At 39.3% G+C, this 20,204-nt stretch overlaps 1 protein-coding gene across 2 annotated transcripts in view; it reads left to right on the forward strand.

Moving 5' to 3' along the window:
- Window positions 1-19,964, forward strand: part of LOC103695676 (flowering locus K homology domain) — a 32,120-nt gene extending 12,156 nt beyond the window's left edge. For both annotated transcript variants that reach the window (XM_008777054.4, XM_008777056.4), the window contains 5 exons: window positions 12,136-12,382; window positions 15,679-15,827; window positions 15,957-16,232; window positions 16,330-16,524; window positions 19,428-19,964. In XM_008777054.4, the coding sequence (XP_008775276.1) occupies window positions 12,136-12,382; window positions 15,679-15,827; window positions 15,957-16,232; window positions 16,330-16,524; window positions 19,428-19,604 (1,044 nt within the window). In that variant the 3' untranslated portion in view covers window positions 19,605-19,964. The remainder of the gene's footprint in view (window positions 1-12,135; window positions 12,383-15,678; window positions 15,828-15,956; window positions 16,233-16,329; window positions 16,525-19,427) is intronic.
- The last annotated feature ends 240 nt before the right edge of the window (window positions 19,965-20,204 follow it).

Here is a 20,204-nt window from a genome sequence, read left to right on the forward strand (position 1 = left end):
CGGCTTGGAATGAGTGCAGCTGTTTGACACCCTTGGTGTGAAAGATTTTGACGTACCAAGTATCGGCACGCTCTTTGTATCACGACAAATCTTGATTCCACATCAATTTGTGCACCACCTCTTGAATGACACAGTTTAAGCCCTTTTATATAAGAAACATCGGCACAACGCCAAGCCACGATAAAACACTCTGACTTCCTACAGGGCCAAAAGGTATTTTTATATTCACACACCAACAAAATAAGTGCTCTGATCAACATTACATTTACCCCTGAGATGCCCCCAAGCAAGAACTAGCAATCACAAAGTACATGTTTTTAAGTTTTTGCAATTTTCTTACAAATTAAAGTTTTCTAACAATATGAAAGAGGGAAAAATGCTCATACAACAACTTGGTGATCTTAATGTAGGAGGAAAAATAGTGTCACCTTAAACATTCCATGTAAGATTTCAAATTTAGCAACTTTCATCACAGTAATTGCAATAAATCTGTGCAGTTTTTCTGCAGATATAAGATTGCAAATTAAATATTCTAGAAGGATTAAAATAGAAAAACAAAGATCCAGATTGCAAGTATTAAGCAATGTATTGCTTTATATTTTGGTCTTGTGATATATATCGCGTGAATATCCTATCCAAGAGGCTTCGCATTTTCTCTGGTAACAAAACTCGGTTGACTAATTAACACTACACAAACTTATAGAAACTTCACATGTAGGAGATTACTTGATGACCTTGTTTTTCAAAACTTTTCTGTATTATGCTAATAACAGCAGATGTGGTCTATATATCCATCCCTGATCAAAAAAAAGAGGGCTTATGTCTGAAAATAGTAAATACTGCACTCATACCGATGGAGGACATGATGTTTAAATGTTACATGGGTATGTTAACTTGGACATAGATGTCAAACAAAGATTATTTAAGAAATTACACATAATAAAAGCATTGTCTGCACACCTGTAAAACATTTTGGCTCTATTAATTATTGAACATATGCTTCATAAAAAGGGGGGGTGAATGAAGTGGAAAATAAGAAACTTGCTTGCCTATGACACTGCATTGTTGCATATTAGATGTTTTGAGATAAGATTGCTACCTACATATGATATACATGGAATAAATGAATATTTAAACATTTCAAATTATACATAAGGTTCTAGCAATAAAACATTTCAAATTATACATAAGGTTCTAGCAATAAAACATGACATTCTCGTAAAATTTTGGAGATGCATCATCGAAGAGGAAGCAAAAGCATGAATTATACTTGTAACCAAGGTTCGCCGTACCGGTCCGGGGCGGCGTACCGGTGGCCGGACCGGTACGGTACCGGTCCGGGTCGGCGTACCGGTGGCCGGACTGGTACGGTACCGGTCCGGACCGGTACCGTACCGGTACCGTACCGGCCGGTTCGCAGAGCCAGACATTTTTTTTTAAAAATGTTGTCTTTGTTGGATCTTAAATTAAGTAAAAATTGATGTTTTTTTATTGCTTTTTTCATGATTTTTGATGTTTTTTGATGTTTTTATATTTAAATTTAGGGTTGAAATTTGAAACATATATGATGCATGATTGCATGTTATGTTTTCCTCCCGTTCCAAATGATAAAATCATACACATAAAATATCTTCAAATTAAGATACAATCATTTACATACATTTAAAGTACTCTAGGATATCTAAAATCGGGACAGTGCCGATGGCTCTCGTAGATATCTGGATCATAAGTATAATCAGGAGGAGGCAAATCAACCCAATCAGAAGGAACGCGCGCCAGATTATAAGACCTGTCGGATCTCTCGCTCACGCTCTGGCTCTGAGAGGTGTCCTCTGATTGTGTAGGGGCCCATCCAAATATGGCGGAAGCAAAATCCAATGCACCATATCCATATTCGTGAGGCTGAGGCTGTGGATAATAGAATCCGTATCCGTATGTTGTCGGATCTGCAGTCGTATCCTGTCTTCCTGAACGATATCGAGGAGCCCGTCTTCTATATCCAATGATATCCTCACGAAATCTATCAGGTAGTCGACCGTGGTCCGTATCCTGTGTAGCACCCATAAATTGGGACTCACCGGTGAAATAAAGACCACCCTCCGGCTGTGTCTTATGAGTACCATACTGTCCTCCGCTCCCTCCATGGCTAGAAGATCCATCACCACCAGAACCTTCATCGCTGCTAGTCCAAGTCTTTTCCTCGACACTCTCCATTGGGATTCTTTGTTTTTCTTTCCTGGCCCTCTCTGTCTGGCTCCCCTATGCCTGCGGCTGATCAGCTCTGGGAGTGCGTGGAATATTGCGCTCAGCCCATTGCTCTGGATCGACCCCAGCTTCGGTGGCTATGAAGGTAGCTGGTCATGGAGGCGATCCTAGCTCGTCAAGTTCGGGCTTCTGCTGCTGGCCTACAAGCCAGCCGAGTAGTGGATCATCGTCATCAGCGGTGAAGGACCCGTAAATCGGATCTGTATACTTGAGCTCCACTTCCTCCTGGATGCACTTTAGCCTCAACCGCAAATTGTAATGCACATAAACAAGATCGTTGAGGCGCTTTTGCGTCAAACGGTTTCTTTGTTTGCTATGGATAAGGGCGAAGGTGGACCAATTGCGCTCACATCCACTAGAGGAGACTGTTTGGGAGAGGATCCGGATAGCTATCCGCTTTAGATTTTTCGCGGATCCGCCAAAATGCACCCACTATTCAGCTGCAAAAATATTTATGAAAATTACATATATGATAGTTCCATAATAGTAACTAACACCAGGTGAATGTTTTCCTGATGTGTCACGTACCTGGATTCATATTGTGTTTGCTGACGACAGCCGCTCGTTGGTCAAAACTGTAGCCACCCTCTCTAAATAATTTGCTCTGTGAAAAATAAGCATAAGAAAACCATGTTAATAATTGAAGATGCCGATATACTTACACATGCTGGTAATTACTAAATCATAATTACCTCTTCAAGACATAGGGCCACTTTTTCTGGATCTGCCTCCATCTTGTAAATCACATTACGCAAAGCATCCAGAAGTGTTTCATCCATATTAATTCCATCTATGCTGTACTGAAACCGGGGGTTTAGGTAGTATGCTGCACATATACGAGACTATCTTAGCATAATTATATAATTATATCCATCACTATAATTGTCACTTTAATTATATCTTAGCTTACCTGCTAGATGTAATTCCGTACCCATTTGCGCTCCCCACCGTTGCTCAATGATGTTGATGTATGACCGGCCATGTGCTGGATCTGCCTCCATAATCTGATCCTTTGCCTTGACCATCATGTGATACAAAAATTCCATCTTGGAGTAGATCTCGCTATCTACGGCCCGTAGCACTTCATATAATGGTTTGATAGCTTTGACTATTGTAGTAGTCTGCTGCTAGAATGGCTGTCTCGTCACCAAGTCTTCTATCTTGCTTCCTTCAGTGCCGGCATAAGAATATCTACTATCATACCACTCGGAATTGGCAAACATCTGATGTAGGGCTCCTTTCTTCTCGAGTATGCTATCAAGTGCGATGAAGTTGGTAGCAAACCGTGTGACTCCTGGTCTCAGAATCTCTTCCCCTGCATACTTTCTCATCAATGAAAGGATCCAGTTATGGTTATAATATATCTGGTAATGCGTTGGGCTGTCTCCACCGTTTGTTGCACCCTACGGATCTTTCCAATGTCCATTAACATAAGATCGATACAATGTGCAGCACATGGGGTCCAAAAATATGGGGCCGCCGCTCCATCAAGACCTGCCCGGCAGCTTTATATTGCGGCCCATTATCAGTGACGACCTGTACGACATTCTCCTCTCCTACCAGATCAATCACATCCTCCATAAGTTTCAGCATGTACGAGGTGTTGTGCACATAAGTCGAAGCATCAATCGACTTGTGGAAGGTCTTAGCATCACAGTATGTCAGGAAGTTGATGCTCTGCCTGGTCGGACCGGTCCAACCATCGCACATGATGGTTAGTCCATATATGGGCCACTTGCTTTTGTAGGAGTCAATCCAATTCTCCAGCTCCTCCTTATTGTTGTCAAGAAGCTCACCGTATATGTCCTTCGGGCCTGGAGGAGCTACACCGGGACCGGCAGCTTGTATGACGGCAATGGCAGACCTGTAGTATGTATTGTCTGCCACATTCGCTGGGATGTGGCTGAAGTGAAACCAGGATCCAATAGCTCGCCACATAGTTTTCTTCTTATCCTTCATCCATATTTTGTCTACCCTCTGCTGCCTTGAATCTCTACTGGGGAGAGCATGTGGATCTACATCATGAATTGTCGCTCCTTGTGGAATTCCTCTAAATGACTTCTTTCGGCTACCAAAACTACCCAACATAGATGAAATCCGGCCACGTTCTTTGCCGACGCCCTCCCTGACTGAAGTTGTCCTCAAGAACTCTGGATCTTGTCTAGTGCTCCCAGAACCGCTGCCCGACTCGTATGCAGAGGGCCCAAATTAAGCCCTATGCCTGGCCACCTCCTTTTGCTGCCACTGATCATCCAGGCTTGCATGCATGGCTGCCTGAATATCTGCCTCCTCATCTAGATCCTCGACTTCTTCTGGCTCCCTAGAGTGATAAGAAGGTGGCTCTACCGCTTGGCGATCGACCTCCGCCCTCTTCTTGGAAGCCATCTCCTTCGCTTCTTTGGCCTCAGCGAGATTCTGCCTCATCAGCACACGAATCTCGCTAGGACAATTTGGGCACGTAGCAACCTCACCGGAATTTTCGGCTAAGTGTTGCTTCAACCTGGTTACCCCTCCTTCCTTGAAAATCTTGTCGCAAAACTTGCATTGAAACTGGTGTCGTTGCCCCTCACTTCCAAGTCTTCGCCCATAAGACCAGCCAATATCACGCTTTGCAGGGTTCGCTTTTCTTGATGGCTCCATTTCTATCATAAAAGGACAACTTATCAAAAAATTAAGCTAATAAAGTAAATTTTTGCATTATCTTATTATTTAAGTAATTTATAAACTATTTTTTTAAATAAATTATTAACAAAATTAATGAAATAACATAGGACAAAAAACCGCACCTTAAATAGTCTCCGCTGGATTTTTTGGGCAGGACCTCCTCCTCAATTTATAGGCTATCTCTCAAATCTTTCCGTCTCTGATTACTCTTCAGAGGCTCATTCCTGGATTTTAGTTATTCTGGAGTTATTAACAGAGCCTCTTGTTCGGTTATAAAACCGAACGAGCGAGGAAAGAAGTGGCCGAGAGGCCCCTTCTTTCGTGCTGTCAACTCAAAAAAATAAGTGGCCGAGAGCCACTTCTTTTTTTAAAACAAAAGTATCAGAAAAGAAGTGACCGAGAGGCCACTTCTTTGTATTTTTGATGGGAAGGGGTGGCCGGAGGCCACTTCCTTTCCCATCAAAAAAAAAGTTGTGGCCGACAGGCCACAACTTTTTTTTTTTATTTGAAAGAAGTGGCCCGTGGGCCACTTCTTCCTTAAAACCACGCGCACGCGCCACGCGGTGGTTTTAAAAACCACAGTGCGTGGCGCTGTGGTTCCCAAAAAAAAAAAAACTGGTTTTTTTTTTTTTTTTTGTGAAAGAAGTGGCCCGTGGGCCACTTCTTCCTTAAAACCACGCGCGACGCGTGGTTTTTGAAACGACCGGTGCGAACCGGCCGGTTCGCACCGGTACGAGGCCGGTACCAGCCGGTACCGGCTTCGTACCGGCCGGTTCGCAGATGAAAACCGGAAAATACCGGTTTTCATTTGTTTCCGGTATCGGTCAAGGACCGGACCGGTACGTACCGGCCCGTACCGGCCGGTACGGGCCGGTACGGCTTTCCTTGCTTGTAACTATATGAACAGCCTTGTGTTTTACATGTATTTCTTTCTTAGACAATTCCTCCAACAATTAAGTGGTAAGCAAATATATTGTACAGAAATAGCTTTAAGAGAAACATTGAATCTTAAAGCTTAAATTATCTTCAAATTGGAAACTTGGATGTTTTTTTCCGAAAGTTCTGCTAATTCTGTATGTAATGCAATTAACTGGATAAGATACAATCTATTGGGACGTAAGTTTGTGACTAGGAAAAAAAGATGAACTTGTGCATCACTCATGTATCCGATGGTTGATTTTTAATGAGTAAATTTGTAAGAATTGATAATTTAAGGTTGCAGTCCAATTCGACGTTGAGGAACTATGTTTCCTTCTTTTATGCTCTTTTCACATGATTCTACATACTTTAATGCAAGGTCGGAGGAACTGGTACCGGCCACTGCATCGGTTTCTTGGCGGGACGAGTCTGTACATACTGTGCCGGGCCTGTACCGATAGAGTCAACTGTACCGTTGGGAGAGAGGAAGAGAGAGAGAAGGGGGAGAGAGGCCGGCGGAGGCTGCGGCCAGTTTCCTGTTTCGTTCGAAATAGGGGAACTAGTCGTGGCTAAAAAATTTGCGAGTTGCTGATTTCACTTAAAAATTACAAAATTTTTTAGCCGCAGCCGGACCCCTGTTTTGCTCGAAACAGGAGAATCGGCTGTGGCCTCGCTTATTACGGCCTCTGCCGGCCCCCTGCAGCATCTGCTGGCCCCCTGCGGCATGTGCCGGTCCTCCGCTGGCATCCGCTGCCCTTTCCTCTCCCTCCCTCTCCCGCTCGCTCTCTTTCCTTCTCCTTCTCCTTCTCCTTCTTTAGCTTTGGTAATGAGTCTCGTTTTCATTGCCGAAATCGTACCAATGAGCCGCCGGTACGGCTGGAACTACCCAGTTCGGGATGGTTTTGCTGATTTTGCTTTAATGTATGAAAACATAAAAGAGGTATTATTGGGTTATATGCTAAGGCGCTTAGTATTTTTGACAAATATAGAAAAAATATGCTTCACCATATTGATTTAGTTGCCAATGCTGAATACTTTCAGCATGTTTGAACTAAGAGAATCTCATTTAGGAAATTGTAAATAACAACTTTTATTTAAAATTTTAATTCGTATTTTTGGATCTAAAGCAAAAAATATTTAAGAAAGAGATGGTTGCATTGGATTTTTCTTTCAGACCTAAACTGAATGTGTTTTGAGGGGAAAATTTTCTGAACATGTTCATGCAAAAGTTTGATGGGCATTTTTTGGGAAATATCGAAGACAAATTTTATAATTTAGGTGGGGAGCATAATATAATGTTCATAGCCTTGTTAAAGAGATAACTTTTCCGATGAAGCTCATTAATATGCCTGGGTAAATGCTTTAACTTAATGCTATACCATGCATATGTATAGCTTTGCTCACTTTATGTGTTGACATGGCCGCTAATATGTCGCAATGTTGGTCTGTTTACTCAAAAGAGATTTAGCCTCTCCTCTCTGTCTTAAATCCTGGTGGGACATCTCATGGGACACCGGGATGGGATACCATATTGAGTGTCGGGGTAGGACAATCAGGCTATTATAGGATTCAATTCTAAGCTGTGTTGTGGAGGGAAAAAATTAGAAAGTAAACATTGTAACATTTGTTGAATCGACATAATAATCTAGGTTTGACTGGAAACCAAAAGAAGGTAAAAGCTCTTCAAGGTTTTGGAACATGAAGAACTCCTAGAGTTACCCATCTTCAATATATATACTATGGAATTATGATAGGCTTAATTAGTGTGAATGGAGCGGAAAAGCATTATTGAGGTGTTGTGTATTGAAGACAGACTGGAAGACTCAGAAGTAAATTCCAGATGATAGCAGTCAGATTACTTATGTCTCATGGCTTGATATTTTCAGCAATTATAAAAGTACATACTCAAAAGTTGAATTTATTGTAGATGAGAATGCTAAGATACATGGATGGTAATACTTGGAAGGATGAGTGATTAATGAGCAAACTCGAGGAAACCTAAGAATTGTTAGTTTAAAGTTTTGGAGTATAGACTAGGATGGTTTAGCCATGTCCTCTCCTCTTCATAAATTCATTGTCAATATTTATTTAGCTGAAACTACCAAAGTGAAGCTGAAACTGTTGATGCCACTGAAACTGTGAAATCTAACAATTATCTGGCCTTGGTGAAAATAGAACTGTGTTTTTGTCCATTTTTCTTCAAGGCATTGAAATGCACAGGTTTTCCTTGCTATTATAGCAAGAGATGCAGGTGGTTTGTGTTTCTTTCTTTTCTTCTTTTTGTAAATTGGAACTTGATGGTATATTCGCTTATTGTCTTTTTGCTACCTATGCTAATTCTATGCTTAGTCATCATCTTAATAGTTGCCTGTACTGTACTCTTGCTATAAGGAAAGGGTTAGGAATTTGATAGACTTTTTGCTATATTATTGCTATATGGCTGTATAGAGTTCAGGTAAGAGTATTTTCTAACTATCATAAAGTATTTCCATGCAATCTTATGTTTTTTGGAAGTGAAGTGCCTTCTCTATTAAATTCAGTTACTTTCTTCCATCATAGAGGATGGGTATGAATGAGTGGATTGAAGTTCTTGAAATACATCTTTTTGTGTATGGAATTCTGTTACAATTTGACTGTATTTTAAGGGAGGCTGTGATATACTTTGGGTACTGATCTTGCTTATCCAGATGCCTAGACAGATATTTGAAAAATAACTAGAAAAATTCGAAGAAAACAAAACAAAATGGAACAGGTAAATTGAAAGGCAGTTATGGTTTGATGACCTATTTTAATTTAATGCCTTTTTGAGTGAAAAGGAGCGGGAAGATCCAACTGAAATCAATAAAGTAGATCCAGACACTAGGGGATGCACCATCTAAGACTTGAAATCCAAACCTTCTCAAAACATGAGGGATATTGGGGCATCACTCAGTTCACTTATTTCATTAACACAAGCCCACTGGCAAGTAAATTCACAAGTTATTCCTATAAATTATGTGCTAATATATCTGGATCATCCCAAAAAAAGATTACAATTCATGTAATTTAACACAACCTGCAATTTTATCAAATTATGAGTGATTAACCACTGTTCATAATAAATAAATCAAGAATTATTGAACTTTTAAGTTGTAATTAAGGTGTACCAATGAAAAACTGTCTTGCTTCACATTACACGTGACTGCTCATAGAATATTCTAGACTTAGGCAGGTGGATGAGTTGTTGCACATGCACTACTGTGGCAAACCCACATGTATGGGCTTTCTAGTTGGTTGGATCCTAAGCAGGGTGGCTGGCCTGTTTGTACGAGTTACTTAAGTGGTTAAAACTTAGTTGGGGGTTTGAGGGCTTACTAAGCTTGTGACCAGTTGGTCCAAGCGAGCATCTATTAGAATATAGGGTAAATAGAAATGTGGATTAATAAAAAAAGTTTGCTGTCTCGGTACCATCAAATTATAGTGTTAGCATACTGTACGAAACAAGACGGCGAGGTGTACCCAGTATCGATACTGTACGAGACTGTATGTCAGTTTGGTATGGGTAGGTACGGTATGCCCGGTGTGGTTTGGTACCGACTGGTACGACACTAATCGGTACCGCAAACATTTATTAACAATGACACATGTTGGATGCTATTGTGCCATTACAATTTAAGAGGAATTTGTTTCAGGCAGGATTCTTGGGATTAAACATTATATTCTTGCCACATGATTGTCTGTGATGAGTTACATGAATATCTGACATTTTCCCTTCCCCAATTGCCATTGAATCATGACATTGATTGTGTAAAATCTTTCACTATAATTTATAAACACTCTTTATTCATAACCTTGTTCTATGTTTCCTCTTCTTTTTCTTCTTCTTCTCCTCCTCCTTCTCCTCCTCCTCCTCCTTCTTCTCCTCCTCCTCCTCCTCCTCCTCTTTCTTTTTCTTCTTCTTCTCCTCCTCCTTCAAGTACACTAGCAGAAAGGCAGACTGCATCAGGGGCAAGTTCTAGCTAGCATTTTCAAAGAATTAGGATGACACCCTTATTAGTGGATTTAAAATTTGTTGTCAATGATAGTCTGATAATTTGCATGCAAATTAGCAATCAAGATGGTTAGTTTAAACTTTAAAGTTATACTTTCTTGTTTGATAGTTAACTGGGCAAAATATGGAGTTGGTAAAGCTTTATTGGGTTTGTAAGTAAGTGGTTGAGTGCCTAGAAATATTTGCTGGATGGGTTTGTTCTATGGGGGAGGACTTGTTATTAACTATCTTGGGCTTCTCTTTTGTTTTGGTAGACTAGTGTGTTAGTCTGGAATCTTGTTATGAGGGTGAATTTAACTGGTTGGAACAAAGCAGATCCATCATTTGGTAGATCTGTGTTCACTACGCTACATTTTTATCAATTTCTTTCTAAATTATATTAAAGAATCATTTTCAGCAGCAAAACATTCAAAGAAAGATTTTAGGGCCTTTCCTATAGAGAATAATGAAGAAAAAATTTCATTTAATGGACTGAACTTGCTTTGCAATTCTTTTGAAGTTCCAGCATCAAGTTCTCTTTTGAACTCCTAAACGTCTTTGTGTTGTGTGGCATTACTTGAAGCTTATTTAGGATGTTTGGATTAATCATTTCGTATGGTTAGTCCTTCTGGTGATTATCCTTCTTGGGGAAGCTTGGTTTCTATGAAAAGGAAAATTCATATCTTTAAAGAAATCTTGATTCTGTTACAGAAGCTTGCTGTCAGAATGTGGTGCATATGGTTTTGAAATGAATTACTTCAGGTAAGAGTAAAGGATTTCTGTTGTTCATCTATGTCAAAACTGGCTGCAGATTTGTTTAATAGGCGCTCTTCTTAGCTTCTTTGTTGATTTTCTGCGATCTTTTGTAACCTAGAAACTGGCTAGTTTGCTTGGCTGCTAATCTGATCTTTGAATGATCAAAATTTGATATGTGCTGTCACTTTCTGTTGCCTTGGAGTGCATAATGTTTTTGGGTTGATTTATTTCTCTTATCCTCCTCAACGGTGGGTAATCAGTATGCTGATTGGATGAAGTATCCTGGGTCTTTGGTTTTCCCCAGGATTTTTGTGTTGATGTTATCTAGAAATTTGTAAAGGGATTGTAGCGGGGCATTATTAGATTGTTGATTTTGCATTTTCTGCCCTTTCTCTTCCCCTTTCTTCTAACCCTTTTCTGTAGGATATCTTGTTTTGTCCTTTTGATCCTTAAAAAAGCTCATTTATTGTCCATAATCTGATTAAAAAAGTCAATTCATACCTATAAGTTACTTGAATTTGGCGTAACCAATATGCTTTACCTCATCTAAGGCCAGCTTCATGAACTGAGCAATGGTCTGTTAAATTTTGAGAACATTTTTATGATTTAGCTGTATCATGATGTCTCCTTTGTATTGATGCTAATTTTCTAGCTTTGTTAATGAGAATGGCCTGTCTTGAAATCCAAGAAAGCCAGTTGGTAGGGACTCAGTTTTGACAGGCTCCAGAGTCGTCCGTACATTTTGTCTTTGAATGAGGGACAATCTGTTTCTACTTCAGGTTGCTGCTGCTTAGGAGTTTCTCCCCTTTTTTGTTTCTTTGAAAGAATTAATATCCCTGCCTGCCTACTGCTTCATTTCACTTGAATCACATCTGTTTTTTACCCCAATATGGTACGCAGTTTAATTGAAATATCCATTCTCTTCCATATCCTGAGCATGTTGTTATGTTATGTCATGATTCTCTTTGTACAATTTTTTTTAGTTTGCAAATGATTATATGTATATCATGGCACTATCATGAAAGCATGATTTATTTTCAATGTTTGTATTGTCCTAAGTTGCTAGTGTATAAGGGCTGGATTGGGCCAACTGATTCTGCAGCTCTTCTGTAGCATGTTTAAACTGATTCACGCATGACTTCATCAATGGTTACATTCAACTTGGTGTTGAAAGTTGTTATTTTTTATTCATGATCTCTGTGATTGATTTTGGCCTCCTAAACACTTTTACATCTTCATATGTGCTCCCAATTAATGTATTAGTGGTTGATTTTGAAAAATTTGCATGATTTTCCTTGTAATTCCTAGCTGTATGTGTTTTATCTCCTTATGATATGTGAGGCCATGTTATTGTTTCATTAATTATTATTTTGTTAACAAGGACATGCAAACCATTAGACCAATAATCCACGATTTTTTTGTGACAAACACACGTATACGGTGTTGAACACTTACACCTAAATTTTTGGAATTATTATTTGTTTGTTTTTTGAAGCTGATTTTTTGCTGTTTACTTGTTAAAGGTAATGATTTCAGCAAAAGAAGAGCCAGATGCATCAATTTCTCCTGCAATGGATGGGCTGCTAAGGGTTCATAAACGCACAATAGATGGTTTAGATGGGGAATCTACTCATGCTTCCCAAAATGCTGGCAACATGGTGTCAACACGACTACTTGTTGCAGCCACACAAGCAGGTAGCCTGATTGGAAAACAAGGAGCAACCATAAAGTCAATACAAGAGGCATCCAGCACTACTGTTCGTGTTCTTGGTAAAATGTCCTTTTTTATTATTTTATACCACCTGTTGTTAGCGCTCTTCCTTTTTCTTTTTCATTTTCTAGTAACAGTTCATTTGCATTAGTTCTGCAATGTGCCGACCCATTTTCCTTTAGAATACCTATGTTTTAATGCAAAGAAAGAATATTAAATTGAAATATTTCATAACTCCATCTAATCCTGTCACTGTGCAATTGCCCATATTTAATGATACTAAACTAGACCAGAAATTTTGCTTTCTGACACTAGGACTCCCAGTGAACTTATGATGATAACCCTATTACTTCCAAAAACATTGACATAAACTTTTACTGCCTGTCAAAATAGAACTCACTTATGCTATATAGAAACTTTCCTGATGTCAGATTTGACTTATGGTGTGGGCCACAAGCAACCTATTTGGAATGCTTTTAGATTTATGCAAGATCATCAAAAAATTATAGAACTTTACATAATAAATCCCATGTACAAATGTTTAGATTGGTCGCTTCCAACAATTTGTGCTCGCTCGCAACATCCTTGATGACAGAAGCATTATTATAGAAAGTTGTCTGTGTCTGCATATGCAGCCACATAAGCATGTCCAGGCCTCTGGTTGCCCTGCATATGTTGCAATGCTACATGTTGGTCACCTAGGAAGCTATATAGGCCCTGGTGGACCACATTTGCAGCTCCAGTGATATGTGGGGCGGGTAAAGTTGTGACTTGGATGATATTTGATCTTCTCCTCTTCCTTCCTCTTAACTCTGCTTCTTCGCCTTTTCAGTCTCCTTCCCCTCCTTCCTCTTGCTCAGTTGCCTCCTCTTCCTCTCTTCTCCCACTTCCTTTTACCTCCTGTGTTTCTTTTCCTCTTTATTCTCCTTCCCCTTTACCCTCTTCCTGTTCCTCTATTGCCTCTTCTTCCTTGATCTCCTTTAGCCTTCTCCACCCATTTTTCCTCCCTTATCTAACTCATCTGCCTTGGCAGTAGCCTTTGTGCCTGCATATAATTGAGTCTGCATGAAGTATTTAATTTGCTTGCATACCATGCTACTTTTTAAGGCCTTTAAGAAGAAGATCCTAGTAAAGGTCTAATTGATAAAATATAAAATCTTGAAGTGGCAGTGATGGGCACCTTATAGTGTCATTGCAAGGCCTAATCTTGATCTTCTTAATGTTGATGGTATGGTATGCCGTACCATACCGGACGGTACCGGATATACCATACCGGTTCGGTACCGGTATCGGGGGCGTATCGACTCTCGGTATGCCAAAAAAACTTCGTTCTATACTGACACTATGCTAGTGTGGCACTGGTATGGGTTGGGTACCGGTACGGCGAACCTTGGTTGGTGGATATGCCTTCGTAAGGAAGCTCCAACGAAGAAAGTAGTGAAAATGAATACTTCAGCTTCACAACATGGATATCTTGTAGGATACCAACCAAAGAAAATCTCAAATTATATAATATAGGGGAGGTTATAGAGCTTTGAATGCCCCAAGTTGTGAGGCATACTAGTTTGATCCATAACCATATAAATATATATAGTTAAAGTTTTGATGCAAAATATATTAATCCACATAGTTCCCTAGAAAATGTGAAGCATGGTAGTTTGATCCATAACCAAATAAATATAAAGTTTAAGGATTAACTGCAAAATGTATAAATCCTCATAGGTCCATTGAAAGAAGTTAAGTGGTTCATGCAAGAGGATCACCATTAATTCTAAAAAGGGCTTAGGTTTTACTAGATTTTGGCATCTACTAGGGTTAATGAGAGAAGAGAGGGAACTGGTTGAGATGGGGGATTCGTGACTTGGGATTTGGGAGGAGAGTTTGTCACTTGAGATGTTAATTGTTGAATGTTTGACGATTGCTTAGAGGAGTTTGCTTTATATATAGATATTCATTTCTAAATGAAGGGGTCCAGGACCCAGGTTGTGAACCTAGTGAATATCAACAAGAAGTTTGCTTCATGCATTGACTTAAAAAGGAGACATGCTCTACTCCATTTTAATTATGAACAGTTCTGTATCATATTCAATGGAAGTTTGGTTTAAATATGTATGATAATTCTCTAGTGTTGTACCTTCTTGAAAAATTGAAAAAAAGTATGTGTCTGTCAAATATATATTGTTAAATTGTCATAAATAAAAAAAGGTTTATAGTATTGCAATGCAAAAGATGTTTTGTTCATTTCCAATTTCTTGTCTCTATAGTATTGTTTTAACGATTTCCCTTTTGCTCATTTTTTTAAGAAATTCCTAGATCCATTCTTATACAAAGTCATGAGATTAAATAGATTCTGTTTCTTTTGAATTGTGCTGGTCATATATTTTTCCATTTATGTAAGAATTCATTCATAGAATCTTTTATTTTAAAGAAAGATTTGCTGCATCCACTTCTAATCCCTCCTCTCTTCCACCTTTACTTGACACTACTTTTTTTTTGGTTTTGGAAAAGACCTTTGCTTGGCAGATTACTCATGCATTTGACCAATTTTGTATGTTAAGCCTGACCTACATTATTGACCCATTCCCTATCAGCTTAAGTTCTTTGGCCTAGTGATTGGTTAATATGGTATAAGAGGTTATGCTCGTCTGCATGTTCTTGTTGGTGGGGTGGGGTTAGGGACGCTTATGCAAATGAAGGATGGTCTTCAGTTTCATGTTTAGTAAACCCGTCCCAGAACTTTGTCAACATATATTTGCTGACCAAAAAAAAAAAAAATGATGTATTAACTTTATACTTCTTCAATGAGGTTATCTTTCAGTTCTGTATCCAACAAGACTGATACTTCAAACTTTTTATAAACAAGAAGAATTCTTCAATCATTTATAATTAATTAATGATTACAACTAATAGTTGGATAGAATAATAATTTATTGTCCTAATTTAATGTTGAACAGGCAAATGCAGTTCCAGGTTTTATTCTTCGTTAACTATTTTTTTTGCACAGTTATTTGCAACATGATGTAAATTCTATTTTCTCAATTAAACACTTGGACATTGGCATACATTCTAGCTCATTTAGGTATGACACATTAATTCCTTCAAGCTTGTTGAAATTGATTGGATTTCTAGATATTTGTTGCAGCTCAGCTATTTATTTTGTAAGAATTATGGTGCCATGGTTTGCTTTCTCCTCATGCATGGCAGTTGCACTACTCGTCGTATTTATAATGTAAAATTGTCACAGTTTGTTAATTATAGAACTTGTTACAGGAACTGTATAATGTGAATTTTTCTCAGTTAACTCATCTTTCTTGACTGGGAGTTCCTTTGTTATAAATGGTTTGAATTTCTACAGATGACCTGCCACCTTTTGCATTACATGAGGACAGAGTTGTGGAGATACAAGGACCCCCGGCTGGAGTTCATAGAGCCGTGGAATTAATTGCTTCTCATTTACGGAAGTTTCTAGTTGATCGTAGTGTACTTCCTCTATTTGAGATGCATGTAAGTTGTTTTTATTCATCTTTTATACATACAAATGTACACACAGGGAATTGGGGTATAATAACTTGGATTTGTGCTAGTCAAGCAAGTTGTGACATTACGAAAAAACTGATTGGATCAATTTTACAGATGTCTAGGCCTAATTCACATATGGAGCAGAACATGCCTCCACCTCAAACTTGGGGCCATCCTCAGGGCCTTCCTCCAAATGCTGGTGGTTCAGCTTATGGTGGCAATCCTCAATTCATGCCCCCACGGCCGCAGGATAATTATTATCTGCCACCTGACCTCCCTCCTATGGAAAAACAACCTCACCATGGTATATCAACATTTGGACGAGATGCACCACCACCCATGTCGATGCATCCATCAACTAATCAACACTCTCAGCCCCTTGTCTCTCAGGTTTATTTTCTAATTAGAGTCTGCAATATTTGAATTGCTGCATTTAAATGACGTGCTGAGCTTTCAATAGTGGGTTATGATGGTGGGTCTCTGACAGGTTACACGTCGCATGCAAATTCCACTTTCTTATGCTGATGCTGTAATTGGAACAGCTGGTGCAAGTATCAGCTACATCCGTCGTGCGAGCGGGGCAACCATTACAATACAAGAAACTCGAGGTGTTCCTGGAGAAATGACTGTTGAGATCAATGGAAGTGCTGCACAAGTTCAAACTGCTGAGCAGTTGATAAAGGTATGATTTTTCTTTCACTCGGACTTTACCGTGATATGCTTTTCAGTGTTCATAATTTGAGAAATGGTGTTATGCATGTCATCATCACTCTTTTCTGAAGGCTAGATCTTTAGCAATTGAAAACCACATTATTTACAAGCAGTAACTTCTCACTGGCTCGACAATTTTTATTCTTTTTGTTTTCTTCTTTCCCATTTTAGGCTATAGTTAGACACCTGTAGTTTTATTTTCTTATATTCATCTTGAATCAAAATGTTGTTTGATAACCAGTTTATGCAATGGAGCCAAATGATTATTGTTATTGCATGCTTTACAGTAACTAACTTGAACATGGATCATTGATGTGATACACGGACATTAAAAATCTAAATTTCTGCATGTGGCCAAGAATACTGTGGGACATAGATAAAAAACCATTCAGATATTATCTAGTAAGAATAAAGTGAGAAACTATATCTGCTTATGAATAAGAATGTGCTAATCATGACAAGGTTCACCATACTGGTGCCGGACCCGTACCGGTGCGACAATATCATAGTATCGGTACGGTATAGTATGCGGTACACCTGACATATCGAGTGTCGGTACGCCACCGGTACCGGTACCGGTACCGATACCGATACCGATACCAGACCGATACAATATGGTACGTTTGGTACAATTTGGTACGGTACGGTACATCATACCATGAATTAAGATAAATAGCTTTAGCAGAAATTCTATCCAGCACATAATATTCAATATGACTGCCTGTGATGATGAATGTTTGCATGGTAAGTTCCTTGCACCAAAAAAAAAAAGTTAATGATACAATCAACCAATGAATTTTTACTTCCCGATAGGACCCCATAAAGGGAGCAGTTGAGAGGTTCCATATTGCCGGCTTCCTTAGTCACATAATCAATTAAAGTCTGTACTCTTCTAGTTTTATCACTTTTCATGTTCCTCTGCATGTTTCATATCTTTATAGTTTAGACGCAAAGCTATGGTCCACTGTGAAAAGTTAAGGGTCACCTGAATTCTCTCTCATTGCGAGCATTATATTTTTGTTCTTGTGCTCCCTATATATCTTTCTAATTGTTGCAGTACCAGTAAATCTTGCTGTTCAGATAATGATAATATATGCTCCACATGTTAGCTTTCCAGTGGCTGTTGGTTGGATTGAAAGATTCATTTGTTGTCAATTGATGACGTGAAGTGCCAAGTATGTTTTGGTTATGCCATGTGCTGGAATTCTTGAGTGCATCCACAGGCTCATGCAAGAGTGCGTTCATTTTTGATAGGAAGTGTATAACTAGTAATTGCAAGTGACTTAAGTATAAAAGAACCTCTCTTTGGGGAAGTTTGAGGTTTAGATGAAAGTTAAGAAGTTGATGCATCACAATAATTTTGGGAGCTGGGTTAGATATGAAAGGTTAAACTTTAATTCCTGTATGAATATGAAAGTTATGAATAGTCCTGCTAATGAAGCGAGCATGGCTGGGGGGTGGAGATTGTTGCCTTTTCTTTTTTTCCCTTCTTGGTTGGAGCGGGGAGGGGTTTCTACATGAAAGGGGCTAACCCCATTAGAATCTAAAAAAGCTCCCACCACTTGCGTCAGCTTGGGCAAGATGCCAGACTTGGCAGAGGGAAGAAATCCTTCCAGGTCATGGTCTGCTGCAAGTTACCGGCAGTATTGGGCAGGAAATAGGCAACCTGGTTGTGCTCTCAAAAAGTATGAGGCATGGGACTTGGCAAGGGAGGATCTGAAGTGGCAGATATCTCGAATTTGTGGATGTTTGGAGTCCCCATGACCATTTAACCAGCTGATAAACTGTTTGAATCACCCTCAATCCATAATCAAAAGTGTGTAGTTCCATCACGGCCACTGAAATGCCTTTTTGTGCAGCTCTTGGTTCAATTAGAGGAACTGTTTTATCAGGAGAAGAATCAGAAGAAGGATCACTGGAGAAGCTAAAAAAGAAAACGCAATCACAACTCACAAAAGCTCCAGCTTGACCATTGGGGTGAACCAATCCATCAAAGTTTATCTTCATAGTTTATACTACCTGGCTGAGGGGGAGGGCGGGCCTTGGTGCATTGAAGGTTGTTATTGCGACCTGAGTATCATGGGTTCAAAACATGGAAACATCCTCTCTGCAGAGGGTGGAAAGTCTTCTTACATGTGACCCTCCCTGGACACTGCAGTGTGGGGAGCCTTGTGCTTTGGGATGCCCTATTTACCTGGCTGAGAGGGAGCGCAGGTGACAAGAGTTGTTGAAGAAGACGGTACAGTAGTGTCGGGGAGGGCTCTCTAGATACCAGGTGAGTGTTGTAGGCTGGGTGTAACTTTGTTGACAGACCAAACCTTGGAAACAAGGAAATGAACCCCATGAAAATCTGATCAGTCATGCTTTATTCACCTTGAAAAACTTGGCATTTCTGTTATTCCAGATTTGTCAAAGTTGGCTGCCAAGGAAATTCTCTTGTGATCTTCTTCCCCATTAGGAAATTGGGTAATGAAGGCCCTAATCATGAGCTTTTGTGAATGACATCCAGAAAATTTTGTTCTTTTGGCTACCACAGTGATTTATAGATTCAGATCTAACTGGGCACAAATTATAAACAAACTCGGAAGGCTAAAAAGAAATTTGGAAGTTTATAGATTTTCTATAAATGTTATATCTGTCATTTGATGTTAATATGCACTTCTTGAAACTTGATGTATGCATGTTCGGCTCCCATTATGTTAATATGTTGCATCATGATATACATAGGCAACCTCTGTCCGGCTAACTGTTATTGATTGAAAGTGAATTACTTCTTATGTTGTTTAATGCATCGTCGGTTTATTTTTCTGACCTTACACTGCTTGTGTTCCCGTCTGCTTCTGTTTTTGCTGATCCTTGTTACTTCTGTTGCAGAATTTCATGGCTGAAGCTGCTGCTCCAGCACAGAACACCATGGCCCCCGTTGATCAGGGTTATAATTCGTACCCAGCACATGGGTCCATGTATACATCTCCTCCAGTCAATGCTGGACCTGCTGCGCACACTGGTGGAGGATATGGATCTACTTATGGAGCAAATTATGGATATTAGGAAAACAAGAGGCTGGCCAAATTAACAGTTTAGTGCGAACTTACCCCAAAAGGTGATAGGATGATTATGGCAGAGAAACTTGTGATGCAGGTTATGAGATGCTTGCTACTGTACCTGCCTGTGACCAGAGATGCTCGCTGTACATTTAGCTGACTCTTCAAGATTTAGCTTGAGATGCTTCTGTTTTGTTCAATTTATTACTTAAAGAGAATGCTTATGCAATGACTGTGATGCTCATTCTGCTGTGATTCCTTTGTTTAATTAGTGCTTGGTGATTGAATAGCTGGGCCAGGTTGCAGTTCAATGATATTGAAAGTTGACTACTCTGAATCAATAATATTTGGCACATGATGTTAGGTACACCTGATATTGGAGATGGTCCGTGCTCACTCCAGGGTGAAGGTATCTTTGAAGTTTCTTTCGTTTTTTTTTTTTTTTTTTTTTGATTATCTTCTTTTCTGCATCTATGATTTAATGGTTTCTCTAAGATACATGGTAGGCAAATTAGCAATATATTTTCACTATATGAAAAGCTGGTTCTTTTACCCAAAAAAAAGCTGGTTCTTGTCAATTTGGTGCTATGGTGTTATGTGAATACAT

This window comes from Phoenix dactylifera, unplaced genomic scaffold, assembly GCF_009389715.1.
Source record: "Phoenix dactylifera cultivar Barhee BC4 unplaced genomic scaffold, palm_55x_up_171113_PBpolish2nd_filt_p 000342F, whole genome shotgun sequence".
NCBI classification, from domain to species: domain Eukaryota; kingdom Viridiplantae; phylum Streptophyta; class Magnoliopsida; order Arecales; family Arecaceae; genus Phoenix; species Phoenix dactylifera.